The sequence below is a fragment of the Melopsittacus undulatus genome, chromosome 18, assembly GCF_012275295.1.
Source record: "Melopsittacus undulatus isolate bMelUnd1 chromosome 18, bMelUnd1.mat.Z, whole genome shotgun sequence".
NCBI classification, from domain to species: Eukaryota; Metazoa; Chordata; class Aves; order Psittaciformes; family Psittaculidae; genus Melopsittacus; species Melopsittacus undulatus.
Window position 1 is genome coordinate 719,134 of NC_047544.1, and position 20,280 is coordinate 739,413.

The 20,280-nt window shown below is 51.7% G+C and overlaps 2 protein-coding genes across 2 annotated transcripts; one reads left to right on the plus strand and one right to left on the minus strand.

Moving 5' to 3' along the window:
- Positions 1-2,484: 2,484 nt before the first annotated feature.
- MTHFD2 (methylenetetrahydrofolate dehydrogenase (NADP+ dependent) 2, methenyltetrahydrofolate cyclohydrolase) lies at positions 2,485-11,644 on the minus strand. Its single transcript, XM_005145622.3, has 8 exons — positions 11,523-11,644; positions 8,075-8,259; positions 7,085-7,207; positions 6,560-6,712; positions 6,365-6,472; positions 5,661-5,753; positions 4,314-4,439; positions 2,485-3,359 (listed from the first exon to the last, which is right to left on the minus strand). The coding sequence occupies exons 1-8, from the start codon at positions 11,600-11,602 to the stop codon at positions 3,220-3,222; spliced, it is 1,008 nt and encodes a 335-aa protein (XP_005145679.1). The 5' UTR covers positions 11,603-11,644; the 3' UTR covers positions 2,485-3,219.
- Positions 11,645-12,942: 1,298 nt separating this feature from the next.
- On the plus strand, positions 12,943-20,209 carry LOC101878903 (MOB kinase activator 1A). The gene is made up of 6 exons (XM_034070547.1): positions 12,943-13,048; positions 15,342-15,508; positions 16,856-16,949; positions 18,215-18,348; positions 18,878-19,041; positions 19,644-20,209. Exons 1-6 carry the CDS (start codon positions 13,035-13,037, stop codon positions 19,719-19,721), a joined length of 651 nt encoding a protein of 216 aa, XP_033926438.1. The 5' UTR covers positions 12,943-13,034; the 3' UTR covers positions 19,722-20,209.
- Positions 20,210-20,280: the final 71 nt, after the last annotated feature.

A 20,280-nucleotide genomic window follows, 5' to 3' on the forward strand; every position in this document is an offset into this window, starting at 1 on the left:
CCCCACGCTGCACTCCTGCAGCCATTTATATATATATATAGATATTTCTATATTCATATATATATATAAAGCAAATTGGGCTTATTTTTCTATGTGAGAAGAAGGAGACCGGTGGCCCCAGGGCTCCGTTGCTCTGGTAGTTTTTAGTGTCATGGGTTAAATGCTTTGTGGAATTTCCTCTCTTTCTGCTGGGCAAAGGCATCCCCACTGGTGGTGAAATGGGGCTGAAAAGGTGAAATCGGAGATTTTGGCCTCTACTCGCTCCAGAGCTGGAAAAGCTGATGATGACCAGGGCTGTGGGAGCAGGTATGGGGAAGGGGTGATGGTTTTGAGGGGGCTTTGGTGTGTGGAGGAAGAAGGAGCATGCATCCCTGCTCCCTGCTCCCTGAAACCACAATGTGGCTCCTGGGGAGTCTTGTTCCATGAAGGAGATGGTGCATCAGGCTTTGTGTGGGCAGGAAGGCACTGGTCCAGGCCATGGCAATGGGAATTCCTTCCTGTGGCATGGCATTCCCAATGTGGTAGCAAGGATGCGGGAAGGACCTGGCTGTGCTTGTGCCAGGGTGGATGGGGGTGAGGAGGCCTGGCAGGGTCAGAAAGGAGCTTTGGGTCTGGTAGGGAAAGGAGGAAAAGCAGCTCAGGTTTAAGGTTGTTGCTGCTTGAAGGCAACACCACTGGGACTATGGGGGGAGAGCAGGGCAGGGAATGGGGCTTTGCTTGCCACAGGGAATCAGGCATGGTTTCTACTGGAAAATGGGAATGGTGGATGCAGTGAAGCTGTTTGGTCACCCATCCCCATGTGCTCACTGCAGCAGTCCCTGGCCCTGTTGTTGGTATTGGCTCTATCTCTTCCTCTGATGGTCGGGAGCAAGACATGTCCAAGCTGTTATCCCACTGGAGACACATCCCTCCTCCCCGTGCTTTCAGGTCCCATCCAGCAGCTCCCTGGTCGGTCTCCATTGGCATTTTGGCTCCACAAAGGGCTCTTCCCACCTGCTGCTGCCTTTGGGTCCTCTGGGAAAGGAAGGAAAGGAGTAAGTCAGGAGCTGGCGCAGGCACCAAGCTCAAGTTGGTGCTACCCAACTCTGACTCCCTTTATCCAGCAGCATCAGGGTGGTGACAAGGCTCTTAAAGGGGCTTTTTTCCTTCCATGGGCTAAGCCAGAACCACTGGTCTGAAGAACCCTCAAATCCATTTCCTTTACTCATGGAGTCTTTATTTTGCCTCTATTTCAAACCTCACAGAGCCCCAACACCTCCCTGAGCAGAAACAGCCTCCCTGCTATTTATACCGGTCATACAGGGGGGGCTGGGACCCCAGTTAAATATCTCAACTGGTCTGAACCTCGGACAGATCCTGGCTCTCTGTAAATAGTTGAGTCCAACACCAACTTGAAGGCAATTTCCTATTTATAGCCCTTTTTGTTCTGGTTCAGGTACACCTCCTGGTGAGATGTGGCAAGATAACTAACTCAGTATTACTCCTGGCACTGCTTAAAGCAAGAGCCACGTAGCTCTGACGTTAAAAGAACTATTTCCACTTGAGCACATTGTGTCTCTTGTGTAGCATTTTTGTACTCCTGTGTGGTAGCTGAAGTGTGGTACAGGTAGGCTTAAGATTTTAATCAACCAGGTTAAATTTGCTTTATTCAGTCCATCAGCTCCAGAAAGGCTTTGTGGACTCTGGTAGATGTTTCCAAGAGCAGAGCTGAAGCCTCTCCAGCATCCAGCTTGACTGAATTGGTCCATTTTACATGGTTCACACGTGGGTTAATACTTTTTGTCTATGAAAAAGTGGAGCATCTCAGACTTACTCCCTTGCTGCTGTACCACTGTAGTAATTTTGTATTTATCGGTGATACAACCCAATAAACCTCGTTTCAATGAGTCTCTCAGTGTGTTACTGGTGCAGAGCCCTTGAGCCTCAGTTTCCCTTCCCCATATTCAGTGTTTTTCTCAGCACTTTTCCCTATGGAAGGTTAGTTTTCTCCCCAGGTGCCTCCAGCAACAGCCCTTTAGCATCACAACAAACGTTTCCTGCTCCTGGGAAGGTGGGATCAACCTTTCCAGGGAATATGTGAAGAGGAAGGAGTCCATGACTTAAGTGAAGAGGAAGGAGTCCAAGACTTACCTCGCTGTATACACATGCAAGTAGTTTTCCATCCTGCCCAAGGCATTGCAACCTCAGGTAAGGTTAATGTTTAGTGGGTAATTACAGCTTGCAAACTACTCATTAGGAGGGTGAAGTTTACACTGTCCTGTTAGGAAACAGAGTCAGGAAGCAGAATGGGCTTTGTTCAGGCATGAAAGTACAAGATCTTACTTGTGCATCAGGTTGATGTGTGGAGCAGTTGTGCTTCAGCTAAACTAAAGGAGAAGCCAGACCTGACCCTGCTCTGGAGGGAGCTCACCCCATAAGTGCTTTAATAAACTGCTTTTGGGAGAAATGGGAGACTTAGGAACAATCCCAGGACACAAGCAGGGCTTTTTTACCTTACCACACTTTATTTAGAGCCAGCCTGCATCATTCACTAAGCACTTGCAACACTTTACAAGAGCCCAGGCAGCCTCCTGTGTGCCCAGGGAACACACCAACAGCCCCATCTTGTTCTTTGGTTAGAAAAAAAGGCTTTAAAAAGTCACTCTTCAAATAGCAAAACCAAAATCCAGCTTAGCCACACACTACTAACATGTTACAACAGATCCACCAATGCCCAGGGCCCTGCACAGACTGAGAACAGAGATATGGCTTTTCATTGTATATTCTTCAAGTAGCTTACCTTACAGAAGAGCTTAACTCACACTAAACATCCAGCATTGACTCATGCTGAGGTCTTCTCAAACACCAGCAGACTGAGCATTTTGTGAGGACAGGACCACAGAGCTGTTGCTTTTGCACTGTGGAGCAGTGCTCTACATCCCATGGGATTGCTAATGCCACGCTGAGCTCCCAGGATCCTAATCCCAGCCCTGCAAGAGCAGGACCAGCTCCTAGAAGAGCTTACTTAACTGTAAAGCAGCTTTGCTAGCACGAGTAGGCCAGGAGTGTAGATATTCACACCTTCATACAACTAATGTGCATGTGCTTCAGCTTCCAATAAACATCTGTGGCCCCAGAATAGGAAATACCACTTCCAATACCATAAATATATTGCATTTTCTCTCGGCCTGCTTGGGAGTCAGTTTGGAATGTCATGCTCATGGCTAAGCAGAGCCCCCATTATACTGTTAATGCCTGCAGCTCTTTGGGTTTCAACAGCTTCTTGGCAGCGATGATGGTGTTCTTCATCAGCATGGCAACAGTCATGGGCCCAACTCCCCCTGGGACTGGGGTGATGTAGCTGGCTTTCTTCTTCACCCCTGCAGGAAGGGAAGACAGGAGCACATGAGTCAGCAATGCTTCCCAAGCTGGTTGGCCAGCAGGAAGCTGTGACCAGCCTAACATCAGCAGGTGGGTTGCAACTAGATGATCTTAAGCTCCTTTCCAACACAAACCAGTCTGTGATTCTATGACCAGCTAAAAAATAGGAGTCTCTCAAGGTGGACTTTCCCCCACACCAAACTGTCAATCCCTGCTACTGCCCAAGCTTAACTGCAAAGCCCAAGCTGGGGGCAAAGCAAAAAGCAAGGTCTAACAGCTGGATTTCTAGCACAGAAATGTCAAGTCCAAGACTAGATGTGGGCTTCAGAATTGTCCCTGGTGGCAGCCACAGTAAAAAGCTAACAAAATTCTCAAGCTTTTCCCTCTCTTGTTATTCTAGGAGGAGGTTCCTGGTGTTTCAGCAGGCAGCTGGAGGCACAGGGCTCATCACAACAGCATGTTGGGCACTACAGTGGTGAACAGCAGCCAGAGGGTAAGTTCTGCAACCTCTCCAGAAAGGAGGTTGTAGTGAGGTGGAGTTGGTCTCTTCTCCAAGGATGAACTGACAGGACAAGAGGAAATGGCCTCAAGCTGCACCAGGGGAGGTTTAGATGGAGATGAGGAACAATTCCTTCCCCAAAGGGTGCTCAGGCATTGGAACAGGCTGCCCAGGGCAATGCTGGAATCACCATCCCTGGAAGTGTTCACACACTGTGTAACTGAGGCCCTCAGTGCCATGCGTTAGTGGTGGCCTTGGCAGTGCTGGGGAATGGTTGGACTGGATAAGCTTAACAGTCTGTTCCAGTTTAGTTGATTTTATGGCACAATATTGGATGCAGCAAGCAAGGGAATGCAAGCATCTGACTGCATCAGCTCAGTTGCATCAATCAGGACCTTCTCCTCCCCACCATAAATGTTCAATGCTCAAGAAACCAGCCACAGCCTTTCCATACCTTCAAAATCCACATCCCCAACCAGCCTGGGTTTGGCAGTGATGGGATCCTGCACTCTCGTTATTCCCACATCAATAACTGCAGCTCCTTCTTTGATCATATCAGCTGTGATCAGATTGGGAATGCCTGCAAGGGATGACAGAATCACAAACTCATGGTGGAGCTCAATATGTTCCTCTCACCCTGTGGTCACCTTCTTTTGACCCACCTGGGTCTTCCTGCCTCACAAAGCAGTTGGACTCAACCTTAAGGGACTTTTCCAACCTAAATAATCCCACAAAATGCATATCTAACCCCAGCTGCACAACCCAGAGCTAGTGATGTTTGGTTCCATCAGGAATGTGAGCGGTTTACTGATAACCTCAGAGCTGGAATTTACCCCCAGGAAGAGTTCTGGCAAAGCAACTGGGACCAAAGCATCCTCTCCAAGCCGAAACACTAAAGCTTGCATTTGAAGTCTGTGGTTGTGTTTGTTCATGCAGCTCCAGCAGTGGTTTTGCCCCTGCACTAAGTCAGCAAATTGAAGCAGTGTCCAAGGCCAACACAGCACACCGGCTTCTCCCTGGGGCTGTAAAACCCACAGCCTGACAAGGAGATAGGGGTGGGAGCAGCAGCTTGCAGCTAAGCCACGCTTTCAGCTTAAGAGTGTGTTTATCTGGTCCTGCCAGATACTGCTGCCTCAGGACTGAGCCAGGAGGCTTATTCCACTCTTGCTTAGTTAACTCTTTCATACAAGCCTTCCTCTGCTCTGCCACCCTTTGATTATGAATGTGTTCTACTTGCCAGCAGCACTTCTGCCATCAGGACATGCACTGACACCTCCAGCACCACTCCTTATCCTTCCAGCACCTTGTCTCCATACACGATTTCCAACCCACGTTTTCTCTCCTCCCTCCCCACAGGCTCCCACATAGAGACCCCAAATCAGCTCAACTGCCCTGCTGATGAGCTGCTTCCATGCCAAAGGAACAGCCTGGAGAGGAGTACACCTCCGAAGAGTCCTTGTGCTCTGAAGACAGCACAGCATCTGTCCCTCAGCATTTGACTGTCTCTAGGTAAGCAGATCCTATCTTGATATTATTTTCCCTCCCCCACAGAAATACAGAGCTCTCCCCATGTATATCAGCCTGTCTATAGCTGTTCTCTAGATTTGATCAAGTGTTGGCACACCAAAGCCTTCCTGCCAGATGTTGTTTTGCATTTCAAAGGCTCCAAGCAGCTCTGCTTCTAAGAACAAGTGTGTGAATCCTGTGGTGAAGGCCTGGAGCAACTGACTGGCTCAAACAGCCCCTCACTTGAAGTCCTCACCCTCAGCACCTTGTCTGTGCTGTCAGAGTCAGGTCTTACCTGCTGCTGCTACCACAATATCAGCACGGATAGTGTGTTGCTTCAGTTGCTCCTTGGGAGTGTAGCGGTGGGATATCGTGACTGTGGCATCACCTGCAAGAGAGTGGATACATGGAGCTTTTATTCACATGTAACACCCAAACCCAGCCATATCTCTAGATCTTCCCCTTTGAGACACACGTGTGTTTATCAGGAACATCACAGCCTGATGGAACAGGCTGTTTCCCAGGGAACAGCCTCCAAAGTCAGAGGGAGGGATCTGGCACAGAAGAAAACAAGGACTCACTGAAGAAGGCTCTGAAACATTACAAGACGTACAGGCTGAGAGCACTGGGCTGGTTCAGCCTGGAGAAGAGAAGGCTCCTTAAGGGGAGACCTTAGAGATTGCCCCCATCCCTGGCAGTGTTCAAGGCCAGGTTGGATGTGGCTTGGAACAACCTGCTCTAGTGGAAGGTGTCCCTGACCATGGCAGAGGGGGTGGAACTGGATGAGCCCTAAGGTCCCTTCCAACCCAAACCATTCTAGGATTCTATGACTATGCAGAAAGTTAACTCCTCAGCCTTGACCACAGCTGATGTGATGGGCCAGAGCCACTTAAGTGCTCCTGGGACCCCTTTCAGAGCCTCAAGGGGACAGTGTGATAGGCAGAAGGCTTCCTTCTGCAGTTGCCTGGCACATGGGCTCCAAGGCCACCAAGCTCCTACCTCCTGGGCGCTCATGCCTGCCATCTGTATGCAGCAACATGGCAATGGGCATGCCCACGTTCTTCGACCTGCCAGCCACCACCACGTTCTTCCCCAGTGTTGGGATGCCTGCAAAGGAGAAAGTGGAGTCTTAAAACAAAGACAAGCAGGAGTTACACCAGGCAACAGCTAAATATTGCAGCAGTAGTAACTTACCAGTTCTCTTAATGATCTCCCATACGCCCCAGGGGGTGGCTGGCAGCATGGAGTACTGGTCAAGGCACATGCGCCCCACGTTTATCACGTGAAAGCCATCAACATCTTTGTCTGGACTCACAGCGTTGCAAATCTTGCGTTCATCAATATGTTCTGGAAGAAAACAAAAAGCTTGAACCCTAGGGATGAGCCAAAAAGCTGCTTTTTGCAGTCAGCCAGTGCCCTGACCTGCTGCACCATGTCCTTGGGTTTGGAGCCTTGAAGCTGCTCAAGATGTCCAGCAAGCACGAGGCTACTGTGCCCAGTAGAAGGAGACTGGAACCACTCTGAGATCTCAGCATTGCTGAGAGGGTAATTTTAGGCAGCCTCAGGCTTCTGACTCAAGGGAAACTGATATTCCCTACACAAGAATAGACATCTGTGACCCTCAGCAGCTTAACTCATGTGGAAGGAGCTGCATCAACTTCATTAAGCTACATTGTGGCTTTATGTTAAAAGGGAACGGGTGGAAGTGTAGCTACTCACCAGGTAAAGGAAGCTGCACTAACAGGCCATCCACATTGGCATCATTATTGAGTTTGCTGATCAAATCCAGGAGCTCCTCTTCAGTAATAGAAGCTGGCCTGAGGATGGTTTCACTGCTGATACCTGTGTAACCAGAAGTCCCATGTTAGGGAATCACTTGTGCACAAGTGAGTGAGCAACTTCCTTAATCCATGTGATTTAAGCTGCCAGGTTTCCCTGCTCTACACACCAAGGACTGTACGCTTTAGGTAACAATAAGTACCTTCCAGGATAGAGACCTTGACAAGTCTTGTGAGTTATGGGTAAGGACAGTTAGTATCAGTCTAATGACCTGGAAAGAACTATTTGAGAGAACAGACATTTCAAGTGCAGGCAGGACTTCAACCTAAGCAAAGAGTGCAATGATGAAGGTGCAGCCACACATCCTGTGGTCCTTCTGGGCACAGCAGGAGGGGGATGTTAACCTCAAAAACCTCAGCTCCATAAGGCTTCAGCAGCACAGAATCAAAGGGAAAAATAAACCATATCTTGCCCCAAACCCCTTTCAGCACATTTTCTCCACAAGCACACTTGGCTCAACACAGAGCAGGGCCTCAGCTTGCAAGACTGGAAGGAATCAGAGGGTGTCAAGGCTGCTGAATGACAACAGCATCTCAGGCAGCTGAGAAAAGTAGGCAAATCTGAGCCTTGCCTGTGTTTTATATGGCCATAGGACAACTGCAAATCCAAACTACAGAGCTTGATGTTGCCCCACAGGGCCCAAATGGCACAAAGCACATGTGAACCGTGTTTACTAACTCCATCCCAGTACAAAGAAGGCAGCCAGAAGAGTCATAAAGCAAATGCTGGGTCAAACAAACTGCCACAGAGCTGAGGTGGAAAGCTGCCAGATGGAGACATCCCAAAAAGCTTCTCCCAGCATCCAGCACCAGCTAAAGTGAGACAGAACAGTGAATAGCTCCACTTTAGCAGAGCAGAGCACAGACATACCGACGTCAGCAGCTGCTTTGGTTTTGTTCAGCACATAGGAGTGACTTGCTGGATTCTCACCCACGAGGACAACGCTGAGGTGAGGTCTCTTGTTTCCAGCTGCTACCCACTGCTCGACCTCGTGACGGGCTTCCTGCCGGATCTGCCGGGCCAGCTTTCTGCCTGAGATCACAACTGCATCATTGCTGCAACAGATAAGGTGTTACCAAAGCAGTCAGCACCCCTCAGACCTTCAAACCCAAGCTCTGGGTAAGACACACCAGGAAAAACAGATGCAAACAAACAGCAAGACAGGGCAGAAAAGGTTCTTTTCATAGAATCCCAGACTGGTTTGGGTTGGAAGGGACCTTAAAGCTCACCCAGCTCCAACCCCTGCCACGGGCAGGGACCCCTTCCACTGGAGCAGCTGCTCCAAGCCCCTGTGTCCAACCTGGCCTTGAGCACTGACAGGGATGGGGCAGCCACAGCTTCTCTGGGCACCCTGTGCCAGCACCTCAGCACCCTCACAGGGAACAGCTTCTGCCTAAGAGCTCAGCTCAGTCTCCCCTCTCTTGGGCAGGTTCAAGCCATTCCCCTTGGCCTGTCCCTACAGGTCCTTGTCCCAAGCCCCTCTCCAGCTTTCCTGCAGCCCCTTTAGGCACTGGAGCTGCTCTCAGGTCTCCCCTTCAGGAGCCTTCTCTTGTCCAGGCTGCCCCAGCCCAGCTCTCTCAGCCTGGCTCCAGAGCAGAGCTGCTCCAGCCCTTGCAGCATCTCCATGGCCTCCTCTGGACACACTCCAGCAGCTCCAGGTCCCTCTTGTGCTGCTGCCCCAGAGCTGGACACAGGGTGAAGTTTCCTTGAGCTCTGTACAAGCCCTTTGCAACTTTTTGCTAAACAATGTCAAGCAGCACATTTCAGCCTTAGTTTAAAGATGCCCAAAGCCGGGCTTAGCAAATAAGGCTGCCAGAGGAATCAGCTCATTCATGCAGCCTGAGAGAGCACACACGCTCTTCTCTGCTAGAGTCTGTGTGCATCATTTTCCTGGCACATATCTCAAGCTAAAATACTCATAGCTGCCATTTTTAGAAAGGCAGTTGCCCATTCCTTGTGAAGGCAAAAAGCAGAACTCACTCCAGTGGAGCTTCCCCCACTGAAGAGGTCTATGGAATAATTCTGGCATTGGCATAATGTGCCGTACTTCCGTATGGAGCGCTGCTCGCAGAGATCCTCATCCCACACAGATTCCTTGGCAAGTCCCATCACCTAGCACAGCACACACCTTGCACAGCCAACCTCACACCCTCTCCTCTCGAGCTGTATCTTCAAGCTGTATCTCCAGGCTGTTAAAGCTGAGCTGGGGTATGTGGTTTCACTCCCTCCAACAGACTCCAGTGTCTGTCTGCAGTGGAAGGGACATTTTCCCATTTTAACAACATCAGAACAGTTCCTCACGTACATTTCTAAATTAGAAACGGGAATATCCAGTCACTGCCAAATATATTCCAGGCAACTGGACACCCTGCAGGATATAGAAAGCCTTGACCTATAGATGGCCAGTCCCTGTCACAACAGGCTGCTCACACTGCTCATGCCTGGCTCTTTTTCTTTAGGTTATCACTGTGACTCTTACTTGAGCATCATTCTCATCCAGTAATCCCTTTGTGAGAGGATTTGCCTTCACAAGCTTCACTTCTAGACCTTGTATTTATGTCTCACCTCACTGCAAGGCTTCATGACATGCACCTTAGTCATCTGCCCAATCGCTCTTACCCCTGAGCTGGAGCAAAGATGCTCACAGGCGCATTACTGTGATTCCTTGTGATTTGGGAAGCTACCATGTCATCCATAGGACCTTCCCAAATCACAAAAAATCACTTCCGAGGCAATCCCCAAGCAAGGTGCATCAACACTACAACCTATTTTGCTTGCCACAGGAATCCAGGAGACAACTGACCCATGGGAGGAAAGCCCAGCCACACCGGTCATGGTTCCAACCCTCCCTTCAACACAACATAGAAGAGGAGCAAGTAAATTGCTGGAGTTTCTCCATCAGCTGCCTCATGTACAGGTTCTCACATTAAATTCAATGCTGCTGTCTTCTGATCTTCTCTAGGTACAATGCTCACCCTGAAGCTCTGGGGGCAGCTGACACCAAGGAGAACCACTGCAACAACTGCTCCAGGACAGCCACATGAAAAGCAGGAAAGTGTTTTGCTTACTTAGAGATGCAGAGAGCTGGAGCAGCTCTGCTCTGGAGCCAGGCTGAGAGAGCTGGGCTGGGGCAGCCTGGACAAGAGAAGGCTCCTGAAGGGGAGACCTGAGAGCAGCTCCAGTGCCTAAAGGGGCTGCAGGAAACATGGAGAGGGGCTTGGGACAAGGACCTGTAGGGACAGGCCAAGGGGAATGGCTTGAACCTGCCCAAGAGAGGGGAGACTGAGCTGAGCTCTGAGGCAGAAGCTGTTCCCTGGGAGGGTGCTGAGGCGCTGGCACAGGGTGCCCAGAGCAGCTGTGGCTGCCCCATCCCTGGCAGTGCTCAAGGCCAGATTGGACACAGGGGCTTGGAGCAGCTGCTCCAGTGGAAGGTGTTGGGATTGGAGCTGGAGGAGCTTTAGGGTCCTTTCACACCCATACCAGGCTGGGATTCTATGATCATTTGTACGTTTTTAGTCCTTGCTCTATGCAATTATGTAGTGCTCCCCATTTACAGGGAATTAAACATTACTTCATCCTTAACAGCAATCATCCACTCAAACCTATCTAACAGCAACCGATAAAAACCCATCCCAAGCCAGCAGAGCCCACTGGCTCTCTAGTTCTTATGCATGTCTACTCTCATCTAAAAGGAATTATTGTGAGCGCCTGGCAAGCACAAGGAGAAATCATATCAGAAACACCTCATGCCAAGAGATTTTCCTATAACCCCACGAATGAGCTGCCCAGAGGGTAGGGAGCAGCATCTTCCCCTCGTAAGCTCCACGGAAGCCGAAGCCGGAGCCGTGTTTAGAGCAGGAAACAGCTCCCTCCGGGGCTGCTTCACTGCATAAGCTCAAACCCCACGGAGGGGCAGATGAGGTGGGGCACGGGCAGGATGCTCGGGGGGTTCTGGTCCCTCTCATCTCCCGTACACCCGGGGTGAGCCCGGTCCCTGAGGCCCCTCTAGGGTGCGGAGGGGCCGGGAAGAGCCGGTGCCCCCCTGCCCGGGGGATGGATGCCCGGAGCATCCCATGCAAGGCAGGAGCGGGATTTCATCAGCCTGCAATGCCCATCGCGGCCGCTGGGAGCCGCCTCATTCATCCCCGGTACCGGCAGGGGCGAGACTGGGCCTTACCCTCACCCGGTGGGCGATGTGGGGCCGCGATGGGCAACCGGCTCCCCCCTCCCTCATCCCTCCGCACCCCGGGGCATAGGCGGAAGGGGCGGACGGGTCCCGGTTCCTCACACATTAACCCCGGGCCGGGCTGGGCCGTACCTGGGTGCGCTGAGGTGGATGCGGCGGGGCCGGAGCGCGGAGCTCGCAAGGCCGCGGAGCGGGCACAGCGCGGTTGCCATGGCAGCAACGGGCGACGAGAGACCGGCAGCGGCAGTGGCACAGGCTGGGCAACCCGGTGGTTTATATAGCGCGGCAGGAGGGAGCCAATCAGCGCGGCGAGCGCCGCCGAGGAGAGAGGTGAGTGGCGGAGGAGAGGGAAAGGGGCGGGCGGAGCGGGCGCTCCACGCTGTGATTGGGGGAGAGGGAGAGAGGGGCTCGGCAAAGGAGTGGGAGGGGCGAAAGGGGAAGGAGGAATGTGATTGGTGGGGTGGGCAGGGCTTCCCCGCTCTAATTGGGCACGGCGGCGCTCATTGGCTGCGCTCAAGCGGGCAAGAGAGCTTGAGGGTTGTACAAGGTGAGGGGCTGGGTCTGGAGTGGGCTCCGGGATAGGGATAGGGATAGGGATAGCGATAGGCATAGCGATAGCGATAGCGATAGGGATAGGGATAGGGATAGGAATCAGAGCTGGGGTTGAGACCATTCAGATCTGAACAGACCAGAGGGGTGGGAACATGTTTCTGGGGACAACAACACCAGAGGGACCTGGAGCTGTTGGATCAAGGCCGCAGGTGGCAATGGAGCTGCTGTGAGGGCTGGAGCAGCTCTGCTCTGGAGCCAGGCTGAGAGAGCTGGGCTGGGGCAGCCTGGACAAGAGAAGGTTCCTGAAGGGGAGACCTGAGAGCAGCTCCAGTGCCTAAAGGGTCCACAGGAAAGCTAGAGGGAACTCTGTGGGAACCCCAGCCACTGAAAGCGTGTCTATGCTGATTGCAGGATCATTAGGCCCATTGGGTTGTGTCCAGTCCCATGGGAAGGGGGCCCTGGTGCCCCAGGCCCACAGGAAAGCATCTTTGGGGGTGCCCAGACTGATGCGGAGGGGGTTCAGAATGATCTCAGGCTCGTGGGAGTTCTCCAGGCTCATGAGAAAGAGGCTCTGGAGTCCCCAAACCCATGTGATAGCTCCCCAGCCGCATGCAGAGGGCCTTTTGGGATCCCATGCTGATGGAGAGGTCCCCAGGCCAATGTGAAGGGACTGCTATGGGACACCAGTCCCTGGAAGGGTCTCCATGCTCATAGGGGTGTCCCCCGAACCATGGGAATGTACCCAGGCCAATGAGAAGGAGGTTTTGGTGGTCTGCAGACCCATGAGAAGGGAGCTCTGCTGCTCTCCAGACATATGAGGGGGTCGCAGGTTCATGGGGATTCCCAGCCCCATGGCTGATGCTCGAAGCCAGCGCAGACCCACGTGTACCTCAGCCCGGGGCTGTTGCCATGGTGATGGCGCCGTGAGAGCCCCCCCCCTTACCCCCCTCCCCTTCAGCGTGAAGCCCCGCCCCGTTGCTGAGCTCTCGCGAGAGTTGGTGGCGGGGCTGGAGCGGGGCTGGGGCCGAGCACCAGAGTCGCTGCCGGCGCTTCCTTTAGCTCGGCCCGGCTCCGGCCGCGGCTCCCCTCGCCATGAGCTTCCTCTTGTGAGTGCCCGGGCCCCGGGGAGGGGTTTGGAGGGGGGTTGAGGGGTTTTGAGGGGGATAAGGGGCTTTGGGGAGGTGCTGTGTGAGAGGGTTTGGTGGGGAAGGCCTCTGCAGGGGGACGCTGTGAGGGGATGGGGGGGGATGAGGGGAGAGCATCCTGACTGGGTTTGTGGGTGATACTAGAGGGGGAAGCGCTTGGGGTGGTCTTGAGGGTTAGGTCTGTGAGGGGATTGAGGGGGAGGAAGGGTTTTGTGGAGGCCCTGAGGGGTTCATGGGGCAAGGGGTGTTGGGGGGCCCTGAGGGAAGTCATAAAGGAAGGGTTTTGGGGTTGAAGGCCCCAGCGGTGCCCAGGAGCTGAGGAAGGGCTCTCCATCAGACACTGTAGGGCTAGGACAAGGAGTGATGGGTTCCAACTGAAACAGGGGAAGTTCAGGTTGGAGATAAGGCAGAAGCTGTTCCCTGTGAGGGTGCTGAGGCGCTGGCACAGGGTGCCCAGAGAAGCTGTGGCTGCCCCATCCCTGGCAGTGTTCAAGGCCAGGTTGGACACAGGGGCTTGGAGCAGCTGCTCCAGTGGAAGGGGTCCCTGCTATGGCAGGGGTTGGAGCTGGGTGAGCTTTAAGGTCCCTTCCAGCCCTAACGAGTCTGTGATTTTATGATTTTTAAGGCTTTGTGATGAGGTACAGGGGGGCTCTTATGGGAGGTTTTAGGAGGAAGCCTTGGGTGGCTTTGGGCAGAGATCCTGGGGGCTCATGAGGGGCTTTGGCCCTTTGGGGAAGAGCTTTTGGAGAGTCCCTGGGATGTCTGGGGCAGGGCTGGAACACACTCTGGGGGGAGTGGAGCCCTGGGAAGGATGAGCCCTGGGGGTGTAGTTGTTTGTGGGGAGGAAGATGGGGTAAGAGAAGGTGCCAGGCAGGGATGTGAAGGGATGCTGGCAGTGGGAGCTTGGTAGCCCCAGAGGGCTGGCACCCTGAGGAGTGCTGGTGTTAGGTGAGTGCTATGGAGGATGGGGAGGCCTTTGGGGGTGTAAAAGGGGATAGGGAGCTTTGGGGGGTTAGTCTTAGAGGGAGGGCTCCAGGGAGGGGTTGTCTTCTGAGGGTTAATACTTCCCAAGTGGGGAGACTTAAGGAGATTGATTGGTCTTCTAAGGGAATTTGGGGAGGTGCTGAGGGAGTTGGGGTGCCTGCAGGGATGCTCCACTGTGGGGCTTTAGGTGGGTCTTACCCTGCATCTATGGGCAAAGGGTGCTGGCTGGTGTTTGTGTGAGGGGCTGCCCCGCTGCAAGGTGAGGTGGTTGCCAGGGGGATGCTGTTCACTTGGCAGCCCTACAGGCATGTGATGTCCAAAATGCATCTTTAACCATTTGTAGAGGGTGGCCTGTTGCAGATCTGTGGTGTGAATGTGAAGGCTTGTGAAATGTGAGAGGGCTTCTTGAGGCCCGCTAGGATGTGGGTGAGAACTGGAGGTGTTTTGTGGTTTCAGAAGGAGCTGGGGACCCTCCCCCTCGGGTTTAGGGTTGGTGATGTGCTATTGGGCCTGTGTTTTGGCAGTAGCCAGTGGTTTGGTTTAGGAGTGAGCTGGATCTGAAGGTCTTGTTTCCGCACTGAGCGTTGTAAACAGTGTGTAAAGCAAGGGCAGAACATCGCACCAGGAAGCCCATGTGGCGTGTGCCAGCACTAGGAGCAATGGGGGTGGAATGCCTGTTTCCCCTGAGCCCTCCTGTTTGTACTGGGAAGCAGAGAGCTGGTGGGGGCTGAAAGTCAATGTGTTGTGGTTGAGAGGTGTCAAAACTCATTCTGTTTTGTGTGGGGAGAGGCTATGGTGCAGTTGGTTGGAGGGACAGGGGTGGGCGTTCAGTGAGGTGTGCTGAACAGTAATCGTCACTGAGCACAGGGAAGGATTATTGTGGTGGTGATTTGCATTTTGGGGCTGGAGTCTGTTAAATCACTATTTTTAGCAAGCTGTTTCCTACAGCACATCTCATATTTGCCATTGTCAAACTGACCCGGTCAGGAGGTTCCTCCATTCCCTGCCAGTTTTACATGAGCTTTTATTTCCATGATCCACTGTTGCTTGATGAGTCTTTGAGCCTTTGCACGCAACATTTGTCACCTTTAAAAAGGGCAGGTGAAAGAGGGAAGCAGGAGGGTGGCTTGTGTGTAGGGTTGGGGTGAAGTGGGAAAGGGCTGCCGTCACCCTGGTTGGAAGTGCTGGGTAGCAAAGGGTGATACAGGAAATGTTTCTGGGAAGGGAATGCTGTTAAGGCACTGACTGGAAATGTTTTCTCTCTTGTCAGTGGGAGTCGGTCTTCAAAAACATTTAAACCCAAGAAGAACATCCCCGAAGGCTCCCATCAGTACGAGCTCCTGAAACATGCGGAAGCCACGCTGGGGAGTGGTAACCTCAGACAAGCAGTTATGCTGCCGGAGGGGGAGGACCTTAATGAGTGGATCGCAGTTAACAGTAAGTGCTACAAAAGAGGGATGAACTCAAGCATGGAGGTGGATGGGAAACCCAAAAATCTCTGGGGTTTAGCCTCAGAAGAAGCTTGAAATTCCCTGAATGATGTTTCCCCCCCAGGCATGCTCTGTTTAGGTGACTGAGTTGGGATAAAAGGAAAGTAAAGGTGCAAAAAGTGAGGTGCAAACCTGCGCTGTTGTGGTTTTGGGGTGGGGTTTTCTGCATTCAGACTTGCCAAGGGGATGAGGTGTGTGGTTATTTTTATACTGGGCAGCAACCTTCCAGTGTCACTCTTTGTAATTAGGAATTAGTGTTGTCACAACTGTGAAAGCAATGACAGCAGATAATCCAGGGGAAAGGTGGAACAGTGTTTTCCACTGAACTCTGGGTTTGTAGAGTTTCTTATTTGTTTTCTAACTAAGAAAATTGGGGTCTTCAGCCTGGAGAAGAGAAGCTGCGTGGAGCCCTTAGAGAGCAGCTTCCAGTGTCTGAAGGGGGCTGCAAGGATGCTGAAGAGGGACTTCACCAGGGACTGGAGGGATAGGACAAGGGGTGATGGGTTCCAACTGAAACAGGGGAAGTTCAGGTTAGATACAAGGAAAGAAGTTCTTCCCTGTGAGGGTGCTGAGGCACTGGCACAGGGTGCCCAGAGAAGCTGTGGCTGCCCCATCCCTGGCAGTGTTCAAGGCCAGGCTGGACAGGGCTCGGAGCAAGCTACCCTAGTGGGATGTGTCCTTGCCAGTGGCAGGGTGTTGGAAATAGATGAGTTTAATGTCTTTTTTAACCCAAACCATCCTGTGATTCTATGATTCTAGTTTCATTTTAGTTTTACTGCATCCATAGTTTAAAAAGCCACAAGCTACACATTTATTTTGCTTTTAGCAGTTGCTATTCGTGGCCTCGAACATTGTTTATTTGGAGGCTGGAGGAGGAAAGGGCAGTTTTGAACAATGGAAGACAGTAAGTCAGGCCACAAGTATTCAACCTAAGAAAGATCTCTCCCATATTATCAAAATCAGTCAGGTTTTTGAGGTACTGTAAAGGTGTCTGGAACCTAAAGCAGTCCAAGGTATGTCAGGCTCAATGGAGCTTTGTGCCACACAAATCAGTTGGTAGTGGCAGCCAGAGGGTGAATAATTGACAGAGCAATTCCAGTTCCTAGATGGTCCAAAAGTTGTGGAAGTCATCAGTGATGTGACATTATAGAGAAGGAGGATGCTTGTTTTTGCTGGGACTTCTGTGGGCCCATGACAGTGATCCTCAGAAGCTATGTTGGCAGTAGGAGGGTGATCTGGCACTGCATCAGCTTTGTGTCACACCTGGAGTAAACTTGATGTGTTTCCTTTCCAGCGGTGGATTTCTTCAACCAAATCAACATGTTATATGGGACCATCACAGAGTTCTGTACAGAGGCAAGCTGCCCGGTCATGTCTGCAGGACCAAGGTGAGATGTGGTCTGTCATTAGTGTCTATGCAGATGGGTGTAGGGGTGACTCAAGCATGTGCAGAAAGAAACTAGAAAGAGTATGGGATGTGTCCAGATCAGGTCAAGGTACAGCACTGTGCTCTCCTGGGGTCATTTACCCACACATGAAGCTATGCTGTTTGTTGGGGATGCTGTGTGTAGCCATCAGTCAGTATCTATCCAGGGGAAGTATGCATGAGGATCTTTTTTAGTCCTTGTTGATTGGGTCCCTGTGTTTAGAAGCTGAAAAGGCTGTTGAAATAGTTTGTCTGAAAGAAAATGTGAGACCTGACTTGACTGAAGTGTCTGGTCTTGCTGTCAGAGACTCAAGTAACCCGTTAGTGCTCACAGAGCAGGTGCTCTGAGAGACCAGAGTGTGGTTTTTCTATGCACAAGTGATTCTAAAGCCAGGAAGTGCTTATAGAGACAGGTACATGTGGTAGGGACCAGCCAAGTGTCTTCTAGGCCTTCCCTATGCTGCATCAGGGCTGGTATTATCTGCCTTGTTGAATCAGTCTGTCACATCCTGCCCTGCTTTTCTACCCACAAGTATCTAGATGCAAGTTCCTGTTTCTATACTGGGGGACATTTCCTGTAACAGTTTCCTGTCTAATGGCTCTGGTTTTGCTTGTTGCTGGTCAAGACACAACAGACTAAGTACAGGGCAGGGAGGATTCCCTGCTTTTGAGGCATTTTGCAGAAGATCTCTGAGAAAGTGGGTTGTGCCAAGTGAACATCAGCCCTGGTTTGGAGGAGCTATGGGATCAATGACCACATACATTGATTTGAGCTGGTGGCTTCCAAAAGCCTTTGGCTCACGTGCAGCCCTGGGAAGGGTCTCTTGCAGAACTCATCCACCTCATGAGAAGGGAGAAGGAACACCAAATTCCTGGAGGCTGTCTGAAAGCCATAATTGAATTAATTTGAATGGTGGGCAACAGCCCTGATGCTTCCTTTTTGGACATTTTTTGTTTTAATTTAAGGAAATGCTGATGGAGGAGGTTGCCACAAAGTAGAAGTTCACTTTTGAGAGTTAAACCCTTAAGGGTGGCCACAATGGAGGCGTTAACTCCACTCTGTTGTGTTGTGCTTGAGAAACTCGAAGTGCTGCTCTTGTTGCTTTAGAGGAGCATTAGCATTGCTGCATTGCTCCTTACTGGGATAAGGAGGAAGCTGCAGGGCCTGAAAATGCAGTGTTATTTCTCCTTGAGCAGAGAATTGATTTTCCTTCCCTCTCCCTACAGATATGAGTACCACTGGGCAGATGGCACCAACATCAAGAAGCCTATCAAGTGCTCTGCCCCAAAGTACATCGATTACTTGATGACCTGGGTGCAGGACCAGCTGGATGATGAAACCCTCTTCCCCTCCAAGATAGGTAAGTGTGGCCTCACTGCTGCAATATCTGGCTTTGGTTCTCCTGACCAAACTGAAGGACTCATCTCTGCTCTTTGGAGACATTGAAGGTGCTGGAGTTGGGTCCAGAGAAGGAAAATGGTGCTGGTGCAGGGCCTGGAGCACAAGTGTGCTGAGGAACAGTTGAGGAACCTGGGGGGTTTAGTCTGGAGAAGGCTCAGGGGGGACCTTATCACTCTCTACAACTGCCTGACAGGAGGTTGTAGTGAGGTGAGGTTGGTCTCTTCTCCCAAGGAACAAGTGATGGGACCAAAGGAAATGGCCTCAAGCTGCACCAGGGGAGGTTTAGATGGAGCTGAGGAACAATTCCTGCCCCAGAGGAACAGCTGGAACAGGCTGCCCAGGGCAGGGCTGGAGTCAGCCATGCCTGGAAGTGTTCACACCACGTGTAGCCAAGGCCCTCAGTGCCATGGGTACTTGGCAGTGCTGGGAAATGGTTGGACTTGATGATGTTAAAGGTCTTTTCCAACCTGATTGATCCTATGATTCAGGGGTCCCTTTTCCCAAGAACTTCATGTCAGTGGCCAAGACGATCCTGAAGCGGCTGTTCCGTGTGTATGCCCACATCTACCACCAGCACTTCGACTCTGTCATGCGGCTGCAGGAGGAGGCCCACCTCAACACCTCCTTCAAGCACTTTATCTTCTTTGTGCAGGTGAGTTGTGACACAGTGACATCTCTGGGGTTTGTCATTCCCCACTTGCTTTTAAGGGGAGTTGGATTTCAACACCTCTTTGCTCTTCGAAGAGCCGTGGTGTACCCTGTATGAGCCACTCAGCTCACACCCTGTTCCATGTGAATCATGCAGCTGCAGCAGCGTAGGTCTGTGGGTTTTATTTTGGGGGCATTTTTGCAGGAAGCATGGTCAAACTGTCTGTAAATGCTTGAATTTCCTTCTTGGGTTTTAGCTGTCAGCCTGCAGCAGAAGCAGACAGGCTCAGAGGAGAACTTTGTGGGTTTGTAGCTCCAAGAATCAACTTAGAAATGGTGGGGGGTCCCTTTTTCCTTGCCAGTATATCAACAACCTGTTCCATATGACTGCACGTGTGACTTGTGCTGAACAGCCTGGTGACAGCAGAAAATATTCTGTTGTCCTGAAATGCCTGAGTTTCCCTGCAGAGGAATGAGAGGCTGGTTCGATGTTCTGGGCACTGGCACACACTGACACAGCAGCTTCCCAGCACACATAGTGGGATGTGTTTTCCAGAAGCGCTTTGAGTGGTGCCTTTAGTTTTTATGTTGCTTTTTCCCTGCCAGGAATTCAACTTGATTGACAGGCGGGAGCTGGCTCCTCTGCAGGAACTCATTGAGAAGCTGGGCTCCAAGGACAGATAAGACTTTTCAAGGGAGGACCCTTTCTGGCTGCTCCTTTCTGCTTTATACTCCAGCCACTTCCATGCTTCTGCTGTGCAGCCCCAGCCTCTGCAGCCCACATGGTTCTCCAGGCTGTGTGTGCACAAGCCCAGCAAAGACTGTGCTCTGGTTGAAGATGGGACCTGGACTTGGAGCAGGTTTGGTTCCCCATAAGCATGGGGTGAAGCTCCGAGTGCTGCTCAGCTGCTTTCTCCTCCCAGAGGTAAAGTTTTCCTCTGTGCCTAAGCCCCGAGTGGCTCAGCTTATTTTTGGAAGTGCTTATTTTTGCAGAAGAGGTGCACTTTGGCCCAGAGCCTTCACCTCCCCTTTGGCAGCAGTGCTGGGGGGCAGGAAGAAAAGTGCCTGGTCCTGGGCTGAAGGTGTTCACACAGTGGGGGGCTGAGGGAGGGACCCCACCGTGTGGCAAGGCAATAATAAAGTTTCTCCTTCTTGCTGTTCTTTCAGAGGAAGAGGGGGTGCCTCCTCTTCTTCCTTCTTTCCCTTGAATCCCCCAGCCCCTATGCACAGGTGCCTTGACTAA